At 41.7% G+C, this 14,444-nt stretch overlaps 2 protein-coding genes across 5 annotated transcripts in view; one reads left to right on the top strand and one right to left on the bottom strand.

Annotated features, from left to right (window-relative positions):
* The window catches only part of SLC49A4 (solute carrier family 49 member 4), an 82,219-nt gene extending 79,748 nt beyond the window's left edge, over positions 1 to 2,471 (bottom strand). Inside the window, exon 1 of the mRNA XM_060639787.3 lies at positions 1,693 to 2,471. Coding sequence (XP_060495770.3) covers positions 1,693 to 2,050 — 358 coding nt within the window. The 5' untranslated portion in view covers positions 2,051 to 2,471. The remainder of the gene's footprint in view (positions 1 to 1,692) is intronic.
* Positions 2,472 to 3,406: 935 nt separating this feature from the next.
* Positions 3,407 to 14,444, top strand: part of HSPBAP1 (HSPB1 associated protein 1) — a 62,384-nt gene continuing 51,346 nt past the window's right edge. For 3 of the 4 annotated variants that reach the window (XM_060639786.3, XM_060639783.3, XM_060639782.3), the window contains exon 1: positions 3,407 to 3,627. In XM_060639786.3, the coding sequence (XP_060495769.2) occupies positions 3,564 to 3,627 (64 nt within the window). In that variant the 5' untranslated portion in view covers positions 3,407 to 3,563. The remainder of the gene's footprint in view (positions 3,628 to 14,444) is intronic. The other variant, XM_060639785.3, reaches the window with a different exon arrangement.

Genomic DNA, 14,444 nt, shown 5'->3' with positions numbered 1-14,444 from the left:
AAAAGAGAATTTTTAAATTTATGTTTTATAGCTTCAAGCAACGGCAAATACACATCTGAATTCCCCATGTGGTTAGAGGAACTACTGAAAGAAATCCTAAAGTAACTTATTTTATAAGGTGAACAGGTAGTCCCTAATTTATCCAGCCACAGCTAGTTCATAAAATTATAATAAAAAAGTAAAAATTAACATTCTTCTACCATAAAAACAAAGTTGGTTTAATTTAGAATATTGGAAAATGCTCCCGATATAAAGATAAATAAAAAGAAACAACAAAACAACAGTTTCCCCTAAATTTAGCCAACCTAGTAAGGAATGACAGAGGAATTGTCACAGATTGGAGGAGATCAGTGAGAAATCATAACTAAATGTAATTTGGAACACTAGATTGAATCCTGGAACAGGAAGAAAAAAAAAGACATTGATGGAAAAAGTGGTGAAATCCAAATACAATCAGTTTAAAAGCAAACAAATAAATCCAAACAAAACCTCCATTCATTACAAGAAACCTTTCCTGGACATCTAGCACACTCATCCTCTGCAAAAGTACCTAATCTGGAAGTTTTAGGCCAGTCAAGAAACACCTTCCAGGGCTGGACACCTTTTGTTCTTAGAAGGTTCTTCCTTTATTGCTTTGAGTTACATCCTTTTGTAACTTCACTCGGTTTCATTCTTCCTTCTAGAACTACACAGAGTAAGTCTAATTCCTCTTTTAATTGATCTTCACGTATTTTATATTCTGCCTCAAGTTTCTTTCTGAAACATGACACACCCAGTTCCCTCAATCTTACACATTATGATATTTACATCCTTTATTATTCTTGTCATGCAACTTTTGAAGTGCCCCAGTTTGTCGATGGTCTTCTTAAAATTAATGCTCAAACTAAACACAGAGCGTACATACCAAGCTATTTCTCTTGCTTTGGCAACTATACTTATATGCCTAAAACTGTCCTCCTTTTCCATCAGTTACATCACATTGATCAAGAATCATTTACCCACACCTGTGTAGTATATAATTCAGTCCTATGACCTCTTTTTTCTCCTCACAGAATCACATGGCAAGTGGTAAAGTGAGATGTCTGTTCGGAGTATTCCTCAGAGAGTCTTCCTTCACCTGCCACGCTTTATCTGAGAGTCACAAATCTCAACTGAAACAACAACCTAGTCACAAACACACACTTTATAACTGCCTTTCACCATTTTAGAGAAATCAAAGCATCGGACAGGAGTTTTCCAACAGCCTTGGGCAGGAGTCATTTAGTATGCAAAGCCAACTCAATACTTCCTTATATCTGGGCATCGTCGGTCTATTTTCTGACCTATCACCCACAACACCTCCCAATCCCTTTGAAGTCAAAGCATCAGTCATTTTTGTTAGGTGTAAAAAACATACATAGCACGTGCACGAGGATGCTCTGACGTCCACACTGTGCAAAAGCCTGAACATTTAGAGATCTCTTAGTCTCTGCTGTTGCATAATGGGCCTTCATGTAAACATAAATAAAGAAGGCAAAGGAGCCTTGCCACATTTGTCGCTTTGGGGACGGAGGGTTCCTAGACGGGAACGGGATACCAGCAACACTCAGTCACCTCACATAACCCCTAAGACGAAGCCGAGGGCGGCGGCTGGCGGGCTCCGGCTCCCCCAGAAGCGACAACACCGGTCTGACGCAGCCCGGACCCCCTCACCTCTCTTGTCCAGGAGCCACATGAACGCGAAGCAGGGCAGGAAGCCGATGGGCCCCCACAGCACGAGCAGCGCGATGTCCCAGCTGGAGAAGCCGTAGGCCTGGCGCGCCGAGTTCTGGATGGGGCCCCAGGTGTTCCAGACCAGGCCCTGCGCGAACCCCAGCAGCGAGAAGAGCAGCAGCACCAGCCAGCGGCGCCCGTAGACCCGTCCGGGACCCGGGACCGCCGCGGGTACCCCGGACGCCGCCGCCGCCGCCGCCGCCGCCTCCCGGCTTCTCCAGACAGTCCCCGGCGCAGGCCCGAGTCCGGGCCCTAGCAGTGGCTGCCGCTCCTCCTCGGTGCTCCAGCCCGCGCCCATGACAACGCGCGGTCCGCGGAGCCCCTGCCCAGCGCGGCCCCGGTGGCTGCCGACCAGCCCGGCGCGGATGCTGCAGGAGGAGGTGGAGGCCGAAGCTGCTGTGGTAGCCCTCGGCCTCCGGTCCACGCCTGGTGCGCCTGCGCCGCGCCAGCCGGCCTGGGGCTGGAAGGCGGGGCAGGTGCGGCGGGCTAAGAGGAGGCTGGGGTCCCGGACTGGGGCAGCCCCCCGCCCCCACCGGGTGCTGGAGAGGCGGGAGAGAGAGTGGAGACTGCTTCCCCGGGGGAGGACAAGCAGAACTGAAAAGGCGGGAGGGGCGTGGCTGAGCCCGGGAAAGAGGAAACTCCCGGAGAAGCTTAAGAGGACGTTGGGCAAGGAACCTGGGATTGCTGGAGGAAGTGCCGAAGTTTACATCACGTGCTCAATAAACAACTCTGAGACTTCTGATCACTTACGCTAATGCTTGCTTCTATATTGGGTTTATTGTTATTTTTGTTGGATTTCTAACTTCAGAAATGAAAGGGGATATAGGATAAGATTTAACGCATGAACCTAACTTTTCGTTTATTTTTTTACATAAAGTACTGCCTAGTTTTATTAGCTTTTTGTTTTACTCACTGAGATTATAAATTAGGGAGTTGCATTCATATGTATAAAAAAAGACACATATCGTTCAACCCTCTGTTTGTCAATAACAGGCTAGCAATAAAGATAGGTTGATTAAGACTAGGTTTCTGCTCCTAATCACTTAGATCCATCTCCAGTTATTACAATTTTGACCAGTGGAAAAGTGAGAAGGGTGGGGATTGTTGATGTCTTGATCAAGCAACAGATTGTTTATTTATTTCATTATACAAATCCGGAAGCCTGACAGCTGTCGGTTAGTAGCTTTGAAACCCTAGGTCAAGCGATTTGTCTTGTGTGGGTCGGGAATGAGTCACGGAGAACACAATTAAAGGATATTTGCCTGAGGTTCGTATTCCCCAGCAGCCACAAAAACCAGATGGAGTCAAGTTACTGCCACAAGGGCAAGAGAGGTGGAAGAGAAGCGTGACCTCTCCTGGTGCCCAAAGCTAGTGAGCGCGGCTACAGAGTATGCGGAGGCAGAGCCACATTCCACCGCCCGGAGCCCCACAAAACTGCAAACCATCCCCTAAAACTCCAATACTTTGGGTGGAGGAAAGCGCCAAGGCAGATAGGAAGGACCAGACTAAAAACAGAGGAGCAGAAACTAAGCCAAAAAAGACTACAATGAAAGAAGGCTAAGATCTGGGGAAGGTAAAAAGCGCTACAGACAGACCACGTGCTGACATTTCAACAACAAGGGAATCAAAACAAACCTGCGTGGCCCCGCCCAGCTCACGTCACGTGACTGCTGCGTGAGGGGTGCTTCCGGGAAGAGTCCTGCAGCTGCTACGGCGACTCCTTCCCGTCGTGCGACCCCAGAACCTGGTTCTTGGCCCTCCTTAGAACCCACTCCACTCCGCTCCGGTTTGGGGTTGGGGCGAAGCTAGCCATGGCAGCAGGCCCGCGGGCGACCGCTGACACGGCCCCTGCAGCTGGAGCTGGAGAGGTGGAAGGTAGGCGCCACGCTGAAGTCAGACCAAGAGTACAACCCCGTGCCAACTGATTCTTGCTGCCTCTCATGTGGCCGTTTGATTTAGCTCTTATTTCAGGTCTCTCTGGCCCTGCATTAAACTGTGAGGAAAATTATTATCTTTAGTGAACGTGGCTTTTCTCAAGTTGGGACGTGCAGACTTCCAGTCATCTTACAAGTCCTGAATCCCCACATCCTGCCAGTGCTGATTTACCCACAAGGGGGGTTTGAATGGATTAAAATTAAATTTGTATAAATTTATATGAAATTAAATTTGGATAAAAATTTACTCTTGAGGTAAATGGAAGTATCTGGGACTTTTATGAACAGAGACTATGAGCTTTTGCTCAACTTAAGTGGAATCCTGCCTTAGATAACCAGTGAAGCTGGGTGGCCCATGTGCCTGAAGTCTGTGTTAGCTGTACTGAGTGATTTGCTCTGTGCCTGGTGCTCACTGGATCTAGAGACTTTTGACTGTTTATAATAATGCCTTTTTTCCAATTGAGTAAAGGGGCTTAGGAAGGAAAAGATTGACTAATATCTGGTAACACGCATACTACCAGCAGTACACATTGGGTGAGAGCTCTTCCCCGGGAGGAGAGGTTTCAGTATGGAAATGCTTCAAGGAAGGAGTAGTTGCGGGTGGGCCTTTAAGATTGGATGAGATCATGACAAACTCAAGTGGTAGTGCTGGGGAATTGTGGGAAGACAGGGAGCCGGAAAACACAGGATGGGTGTGGTTGGAGATTAAATAGTCATGTTTTGCCTAGGGAGGAAAATGACTAATTTTGCAGAAGAAACAATTATAACTTCCTCCTAGTGTGAGCAGTCTCTTATCTTTATAAACTCCCTTATGTACCCCAAAGATACAATTCTTGAACTTCATCTATACCTCCCCACCCATTGATCCTTCCATTTTCTTTCCATCTGTACCCCCTTCAACAGTTTAGAATGCATGTTCTATTTTATCATGATCTCTTCCTTGAAGATGTACTGTTCTGTTGTCTCTCCCTGACTTTTATTCCTCTGGCAAAACCCATACTCCGGATGAACCCAACCTTTTGTTTTCTTTGCACCTGCACTTATGTGGCTCAGTTTTGCTGGAAAAAGTCCTGGGCAAATTGGTGACACTATAAAATGAAAATGATCAACTTCAGTCAGCATGGGCCTGAGATCCTCTGATTCTGTTTCTGTGGTAAGCTTACTTCCTCTAGTGACAATTCCCCAAACTCTGTGTATCCTTTCTTCATAACTTTCAGTGGATGACTGCCAGTCAGGTCAGTTCTGCGTCTATTTTGTCTACTTTTTTCCTCCTTTACTCTCAGACCCTTGTCCAAATCACCCACATTTCTCACCTACACCCCTCCTATTTCTTCAGGCCATGTGACCCTGTTTTTTATCTTCTGCCCTTCCAATCCCTTCTCCACTCAGCAAAAAAAAAAAAAAAAGGTGATACTCCCTTACATAAAATTCTTAAATGAATTCCAGTGCACTTACAATAAAATCCAAACTCTTAACCACGGCCTACAAAAATCCTTGGTTTGGGCTCTGCTGATGTCTCCAGGAGTATCTGTTGGCACTCACTGCCCCCTCCTGTTGTCTACTTTTCACATAATTGGCTTCTTAATCTTCAGGTTTCAGAGTGTGTCACCACCTGAGTTCTTACCAGACCAACCTATCTAAAACAATCACTGTAGTTTTCCCCTGATTTCTAACCCTAGATGTTCTGTGATACAGCATCCTGCTTCCATCATTCACTTATTACAACCTGTAATTACTTGTTTAGTATTGTTTCCTCCACTTGACCTTAAGTACCTTGAAGGCAGGACCTACATCTGTTTTATTCATCACATATGCCCAAGCAGCAAGTACAATGCCAGACACATAGTGGGCCATTCATACATGTTTGTTGTGTGAATGAGTAAGGGAACCCTGCCAAGTCCAGAGGCAGGAGGAGAAAGAGCATGGCATGGTCCAGGAACTGAAAGAAGCTGGTATTAGAAGTGGTGAGAGATACAGAGAAAGACAGATACCATATGGTTTCACTCTTATGTGGATCCTGAGAAACATAACAGAAACCCATGGGGGAGGGGAAGGAAAAAAAAAAAAAAAAAAAGAGGCTAGAGTGGGAGAGAGCCAAAGCATAAGAGACTGTTAAAAACTGAGAACAAACTGAGGGTTGATGGGGGGTGGGAGGGAGGGCAGGGTGGGTGATGGGTATTGAGGAGGGCACCTTTTGGGATGAGCACTGGGTGTTGTATGGAAACCAATTTGACAGTAAATTTCATATATTAAAAAATAAAGGAAAAAAAAAAAAAAAGAAGTGGTGAGAGAAGAGGGATTGTGGAGGGCACCTCGTACCAAGTTACTGGACTTTATGAGAGTAGGAGGCTTTTATTTTTTTATTTTTTATTTTTTTAAATGTTTATTTATTTTTGAGACAGAGAGAGACAGAGCATGAACGGGGGGGGGGGGGGGGGGCAAAGAGAGAGGGAGACACAGAATCTGAAACAGGCTCCAGGCTCTGAGCTGTCAGCACAGAGCCCGACACGGGGCTCGAACTCACGGACCGCGAGATCATGACCCGAGCCGAAGTCGGATGCTTAACCGACCAAGCCACCCAGGCGCCCCAAGTAGGAGGCTTTTAAAGAGCTTTAGTTAAGGGAATAACTTGATCAGATTTGGTTTTAGGAGGATCACTCTGCCTGAAGGGTGGAGGACAGATGGGAGGGAGAGAGACTAAAGGACAGATACTTACTTTTAAGCCTCAGTTTTGTCCTCTGCAAAATGCATGATTATTGTAAAAATTAAAGATAATTGTGGATCATCTAGCATAGTGTCTGGCAGGAATTACATGTTCAAGAGTGGTATGTTTTATTGTTAATAAAAAGGCCTAGCATTGGTGACTGATGGGTGTTGAAACCAAGAGACAAGAAATTAGATCTCTGGAATTTTTCAGCCTGAGAAACTATGCAAATTAGGAACCTGAAGAAAAGGAGGTGATTGGGAGCAATGTGTACATGCATAGAGTTTAGGTAAGGAGAGATGATGAAAAAGATATCAAGCATGCAGCTAGGTAAGAGGAGGCTTTTTTTAGATATAGTATTCACTTACCATAAATTCACCCTTTTAAAGTATACAATTCAGTGATTTTTAGTATGTTCACAAAGTTGTGCAGCCATTACTACCATAATTCCAGAACATTTCCATCACACCAAGAACCCTGGTATCCATTAGTAGTCACCCTCAGTCAGACCCTCTCCCCACCCCCTGGCAGTCATTAGTTTACTCTCTGTCTCTGTGGATGTGTGCCTACTCTGGATGTTCCATGTAAATGGAATCATGCAGTGTGGGGCTTTTAGTGTCTGGGTTCTTTCACATTGCATAATATTTTCAAGCTTCATCTGTACTGTAGCACAGATCAATACTTCATTTTTTTATGGCTGAGTGCTATTCCATGGTATGGTAATACCACATTTTGTTTATCCATTTATCAGTTGATGGCATTTGGGTTGTTTGCCCTTTTTGGCTACTATGAATAATGCTGCTATGAACATTAATATACATGTTTTTGTATTAACATCTCTTCAGTTTTCTTGGGTGTATATCTAAAATAGGAATTGCTAGGTCCTAAGATAACTCCATATTTACTGTTTTTTTTTAACGTTTATTTATTTTTAATTTTTTTTTTCAACGTTTTTTATTTATTTTTGGGACAGAGAGAGACAGAGCATGAACGGGGGAGGGGCAGAGAGAGAGGGAGACACAGAATCGGAAACAGGCTCCAGGCTCCGAGCCGTCAGCCCAGAGCCTGACGCGGGGCTCGAACTCACGGACCGCGAGATCGTGACCTGGCTGAAGTCGGACGCTTAACCGACTGCGCCACCCAGGCGCCCCAGACGTTTATTTATTTTTGAGAGAGAGAGAGAGACAGTGCGAGCGGGGAAGAGGCAGAAAGAGAGACACATGGAATCCGAAGCAGGCTTCAGGCTCTGAGCTGTCAGCACAGAGTCTGACGCGGGGCTTGAACTCACAAACTGCAAGATCATGACCTGAGCCAAAGTCAGACGCTTAACTGACTGAGCCACCCAGGCACCCCTTCGTATTTAATGTTTTAAGGAAGCTTGTGATTCTTTTTTGTTTGTTTATCAACATTGATATTATTTTATTTTATTTTATCTTATTGTTTTCTTACTTTTTAGTTTTAATTACAGTATAGTTTTTTTTCCTTTTAATTGAATTCAAGTTAGTTAACATACAGTGTAGTATTGGTTTCAGGAGTAAAATTTAGTGATTCATCACTTACATGTAACACCCAGTGCTCGTCCCAACAAATGCCCTCCTTAATGCCCATCCCCCATTTAGCCCATCCCCCTACCACACACCTCCCCTCCATCAGCCCTCAGTTTGTTCTCTGTATTTAAGAGTCTCTTATGGTTTGCCTCCCTCTCTGTTTTTATCTTATTTTTCCTTCCCTTCCTCTGTGTTCACCTGTTTTGTTTCTTAAATTCCACATATGGATGAAATCATAGATTTATCTTCTCTGATTTCCTTATTTCACTTAGCATGGCATAATACACTCTAGTTTCATCCACATTGTTGCAAATGGCAAAATGTCATTCATTTTGATTGCTAAGTACTATTCCATTATATATACCACATCTTCTTTATCTGATTGTCAATTGATGGACATTTGGGCTCTTCCCATAACGTGGCTATTGTTGATAGCACTGCTATAAACATCAGGGTGCATGTGCCCCTTCGAATCAGCATTTTTGTATCCTTTGGATAAATAACTAACAGTGCCGTATTAATCAAAGCTCTGATAATGAACCTCATGAGTAATCTAATCTAGGTAGATTTAACAGTTTGTTGCTGATAATTAAATAATGCCATGAATGATAATCAATAATAATGTTTTGTTGATAACAGAAGCAATCAAAGAGTTGCAGAAGTGAGCTACTCACTGAAATAGAGCTTCTTTAGAATAATTTCCAACAATGGTATAAAACTGTGCTGACTAAAACAGTAGCAACTAATTAACATGTGGCTCCTGAACACTTGAAGTATGGCTAGTCTCAATTAAGATGTCTTGTGTCAAATACAGGTATTTGAAGACTTAGTTTAAAAATGGGTTATACACTGTTAATAATATTAAAATATTGATAGTGTTTTAATATTGATTACATGTTGAAATGTTAATAATTTGGATATGTTGGGATGAACAAAAAGTATTAAATTTAGTTTCACCTGTTTCTTATTTTTTAATGTAGTTATTAAAAATTTTAAATTACCAAAAAAATAATAATAACTAGTTATTGCTGGGTCATAGAGCATTGTATTAACTTTTTGAGGAACCTCCATACTGTTTTCCAGAGTAGCTACACCAGTTTGCATTCTCACCATCAGTGCAAAAATGTTCCCCTTTCTCCACATCCTCTCCAACATCAGTTGTTTTGTGAGTTGTTGATTTTAGGTATTCTGACAGGTGTGAGCTGATATCTCATTGTGGTAAGGAAACTTGTGATTTTTAATCTTGAAGTCCTAAGGAAGGAAAAAAAAATCTAATGAAAATATGGATCTGCTCCCTTGAGAAAAGCAGCATGCACACCCATTTTGCAGGTGACTTCATATTTTTGTATTAGATTCTCAGAATCCTATCTGTGGAACTTCCAACCCCATTTTAAACTGTCATTCTCCCTAGAAACTCCACTTTGGGGTGACTGTTTATTGCCATGACAAAGTTAGTTAAATAAGGGTGCCTGGATGGCTCAGTCAATCATCAGACTCTTGATTTTGGCTCTGGTCATGATCTCATGATTGATGAGATTCCATGGTTGGTGACAGTGCAGAGCCTGCTTGGGATTCTCTTGCCATCTCTCTCTGTTCTCTCCCACTCGCACCCACTCACGTGCCCGCAGGCACTCTCTCTCTCTCTCTCTCTCTCTCTGTCTCAAAATAAATAAACATTTAAAAAACCCAAAGTAAGTTAAATAGGCCAAGTCCTACTGGGAGAGAAGGCTTTGCTTTAAATTTCATAAGGGTTATGTGAACAAAGGGTAAAAAAATACATACATTAAATACATGCATGTGAAAGGGTCATCATGTTCTATATAATGATGAATATTGTGGGAGTCATAGGAAAGTTAATTTTTGGTGGGGTCTGTCAGGTTTTCCATGTAGAGTATCATGTTGTCTGCAAAAAGTGAAAGTTTGACTTCATCTTTGCCAATTTTGATGCTTTTATTTCATTTTGTTGTCTGATTGCTGATGCTAGGACTTCCAACACTATGTTAAACAACCGTGGTCTGCTAGAACTGATACATGAATTCAGCAAAGTTGCAGGGTACAGAATCAATGTACAGAAATCGGCTGCATTTTTATACACCAATAATGAAGCAACAGAAAGAGAAATAAACTGATCCCATTCACAATTGCACCAAGAACCATAAAATACCTAGGGTAAACCTGACCAAAGATGTAAAAGATCTGTATGCTTAAAACTGTAGAATGCTTCTGAAGGAAATTGAAGAAGACACAAAGAAATGGAAAAACATTCCCTGCTCATGGATTGGAAGAATAAATATTGTTAAAATGTCAATACTACCCAAAGTAATATACACATTCAATGTGATCCCAATCAAAATTGCACCGGCATTCTTCTCAAAGCTAGAACAAACAATCTTGAAATTTGTATGGAACTACAAAACACCCCAAATAGCCAAAGTAATACTGGAGAAGAAAATCAAAGCGGGAGGCATCACAATCCCAGACTTTAGCCTCTGCTACAAAGCTGTAATCATCAAGACAGTATGGTATTGGCACAAAAACAGACACATAGACCAATGGAATAGAATAGAGAACCCAGAATTGGACCCGTAAATGCATGGCCAACTAATCTTTGGCAAAGTAGGAAAGAGTATCCAATGGAAAAAAGTCTCTTTAACAAATGGTGCTGGGAGAACTGGACAGCAACATGCAGAAGAATGAAACTAGACCACATTTTACACCATACACAAAAATAAACTCAAAATGAATGAAGGACCTGAATGTGAGACAGGAAACCATCAAAACCCTAGAGGAGAAAGCAGGAAAAAACTTCTTTGACCTCAGCCACAGCAGTTTCTTACTTGACACATCTCCAAAGGCAAGGGAATTAAAAGCAAAAATGAACTATTGGGACCTCATCAAGATAAAAAGCTTCTGCACTGCAAAGGAAACAATCAACAAAACTAAAAGGCAACCAACGGAATGGGAAAAGATACTTGCAAATGACATATCGGACAAAGGGTTAGTATCCAAAATCTATAAAGAAGTCACCAAACTCCAGGGGCGCCTGGGTGGCGCAGTCGGTTAAGCGTCCGACTTCAGCCAGGTCACGATCTCACGGTCCGTGAGTTCGAGCCCCGCGTCAGGCTCTGGGCTGACAGCTCGGAGCCTGGAGCCTCTTTCCGATTCTGTGTCTCCCTCTCTCTCTGCCCCTCCCCCGTTCATGCTCTGTCTCTCTCTGTCCCAAAAATAAAAAAAAATTAAAAAAAAAAAAAAAAAAAAAAGAAGTCACCAAACTCCATACCCTAAAAACAAATAATCCAGTGAAGAAATGGGCAGAAGACATGAATAGATACTTTCTAAAGAAGACATCCAGATGGCCAACAGGCACATGAAAAGATGCTCAGCATCACTCTTCATCAGGAAAATACAAATCAAAACCACACTGAGATACCACCTCATGCCAGTCAGAGTGGCTAAAGTGAACAAATCAGGAGACTGTAGATGCTGGCAAGGATGTGGAGGAACGGGAAACTTCTTGCACTGTTGGTGGGAATGCAAACTGGTGCAGCTGCTCTGAAAACAGTGTGAAGGTTCCTCAAAAAATTAAAAATAGACCTACCCTGTGACCCAGCAATAGCACTGCTAGGAATTTACCGAAGGGATACAGGAGTGCTGATGCACAAGGGGCACTTGTACCCTAATGTTTAAAGCAGCACTTTCAACAATAGCCAAATTATGGAAAGAGCCTAAATGTCCATCAACTGATGAATGGATGAAGAAGATGTAGTTTATATATACAATGGAATACTACTTGGCAGTGAGAAAGAATGAAATCTGGCCATTTGCAACAACATGGATGGAACTGGAGGGTATTATGCTAAGTAAACTAAGACAGTCAGAGAAAGACAGATACCATATGTTTGCACTTATATGTGGATCTTGAGAAACTTAACAGAAGACCATTGGGGGAGGGGAAGGAGAAGAAAAAGTTACAGAGAGGGAAGGAAGCAAACAATAAGAGACTCTTAAATACTGAGAACAAACTGAGGGTTGATGGGGGGGGGGGGTGTTGGAGGAGAGGGGAAAGTGGGTGATGGGCATTAAGGAGGGCACTTGTTGGGATGAGCACTGGCTGTTGTGTGGAAACCAATTTGACAATAAATTATATTTAAAAATTTTTAATAAAATAAGTGTATGAAAAAAAGGAAAGTTAATTTTTGAGCAAACTTATTACTACCCCCTTATCAGAAAATATTTGGCTGTATACGATAAACAGAAGACTGTTTAATACAGTAGGGTAGAAGACAGTCCTTGCCTTAAAATGACTTGTAAATATAGTTTGGGGGGAGGGGGAAGATGCAGATAGAATTGTAGTATAAGAATATCCATAAGGCAGGAAGCAATTAGTTGGGAAGTAAGTATTACACATCTTAAGTGCTTTGGGGCTGAGAGAAGAAAGAAATGCAGATTGGATTGGTCTGTCCTTCCTAGACTAATATGAAAGTTTGGTATAGTTTGAATATAGAAATGAATGGAAGAGGCCATGTCTGGCAGGTGAGGCTGGTAGTGGAAGTGAGTGGAGAAAGGCCTGAGGCATGTAGGGGCAGAGGGCGGGGAGGAAGGTGAGGAGACAGACTGGTTCTACTAGAGTAGAATGGTAGCAGAGAATGCAGTTTGTGTCCTTTGAAACCAAACAAGAGCAGGGTGAACCAGAAATGTTGAAGTGAAGAAGAGGGAAATCATGGGTTTCAGTTTTCTAAGAATAATAGAGCAAAGCACCACAAAGAGTGAGGAAGTGGAGAAAGGTACTGGGGATTTGAAAGCGAAGAAGCTTTAGAATGGTTGCTGTAGGGATAAGGGTGATTAGGAATCAACTAGGGATAACGAATGTGTTGGGAGCAGAAAAGGAACCCAGTGGAGGTGAGCATGAACTTGTGGAACTGATCGTTTGTTTTGAGACTGTTTCTGATTATGTTTAGTAGCTCATTATGCAGGAGAAAACAAGTGGTTAGTTTTAATATTTTATATAGATTACTAAAAATGAGATGTGAATTCAGAAGACATTATTTAGCATCAGTTTATGCCAAACATTGTGCTAAGCTCTAGGGATATAAAAGTAACTGTCTTGCCTACAAGGATGTGATATATTTTTTTTTTAAGTAACAGCTTGAAAATTACTAAAGGCAAAACATGATCATATTGATAATCAAATATGTTGGAATCCTATTTGAAAATAAAGGGGACCTTAAAATGCAAAATGAAGAACTATGTTACTGCTATTATAGCTTAAAATTAATAATATTTTATTATTTAATAAAGATTATTTGTTTCCTCTTAAAAAGAAAAAAAACAAACATTAGATGAATATGCAGAACATGGGATTCTTAGGGCAATGAACATACTTTGTATGATATTATGATTATGGATATTATATTGATTATATTGATATTATAATGATGCTCATTATATTTTGGTCCAAATCTGTAGAATATACGACACTTAGACTGAACCCTAAGAGAAACTATGGACTTTGGGTGATTATGATGTGTCAATTTAGGTTTATCCTGGTAAAAAAGAGACAAAAAAACACATGTACCATTCTGGCAAATGATGTTGATAATGAGGGAGCCTCTGCATATGTGACAGGAAGAGGATATGTGGGAAATCTGTACCTTCTTCTCAATTTCATTATAAACCTAAAACTACTCTAAAATAAATTCTTAAAACATAAATAAACAAGAAATGACTTAATGTTAAGAATTTAAATACTGAGTGTGAGATGTTACAGAATCATGCATTGTTTGAAGCTTTTCAGTAAAATTAAAAATTGTCATTCTTTGAATCTGATTCTGCCTTTCAGGCTGAGGTTATTTTGTTTCTTTCTCTTGGGCTCTTGTTTTAATTGTAGCCAGGTTTATGCCGTGATGAAAAGAAGAATGTACTCTTAGTAAGTCTTCTTCCAGTCCTTCCTGAAATGAGTAAAGAAAACATTTAAAATGTAGTTGGGAAGCCCTTAAGGGAGACCTCTCTTGCACATTTGGAGCTGTTATCACCAGCAGGAAGAAGGTAGATAAGAATTATCTTGATAAGGGAGGACACTTTTCACAGAGGAATTTATCTCCTGCTTTTAAAAGAAGGAAGATCTCTCCCAGTCCCAGCGACAGTGCACTAACCACCACTTGCAGCCAATGAGAAACCACCACAACCTCTAACTCTTATCCTTCTCCAGTGAACTTTTGTTCAAAATAACCCTTCCCAATTTCCTCCTAAAGTCAATTTGCTGGTCCTGAATTGTAATTCCTCTGCTATTCCCAAATAAGCTCATTTTGCTGGTAAAATAATGGGCAGTTTTAAGGTTGACATTCCCAAGGAAGTGTCTTATTCCAGAGTTGCAGGGACTTGAGTTCTTATAGAACTGACACTTTTACATGACTGGATTTACTCTTCCTCAGTTGGAGATGCCATACTCTTTCTGTCATTTTTTTTTCTCATTTTTAAAAGAGAAAATGGGGAAAGGGGGCAGGGGAG

This window comes from Panthera onca, chromosome C2 (genome assembly GCF_046562875.1).
Source record: "Panthera onca isolate mPanOnc1 chromosome C2, mPanOnc1 haplotype 2, whole genome shotgun sequence".
NCBI classification, from domain to species: domain Eukaryota; kingdom Metazoa; phylum Chordata; class Mammalia; order Carnivora; family Felidae; genus Panthera; species Panthera onca.
This window is presented reverse-complemented; position numbering and strand designations above follow the sequence as displayed.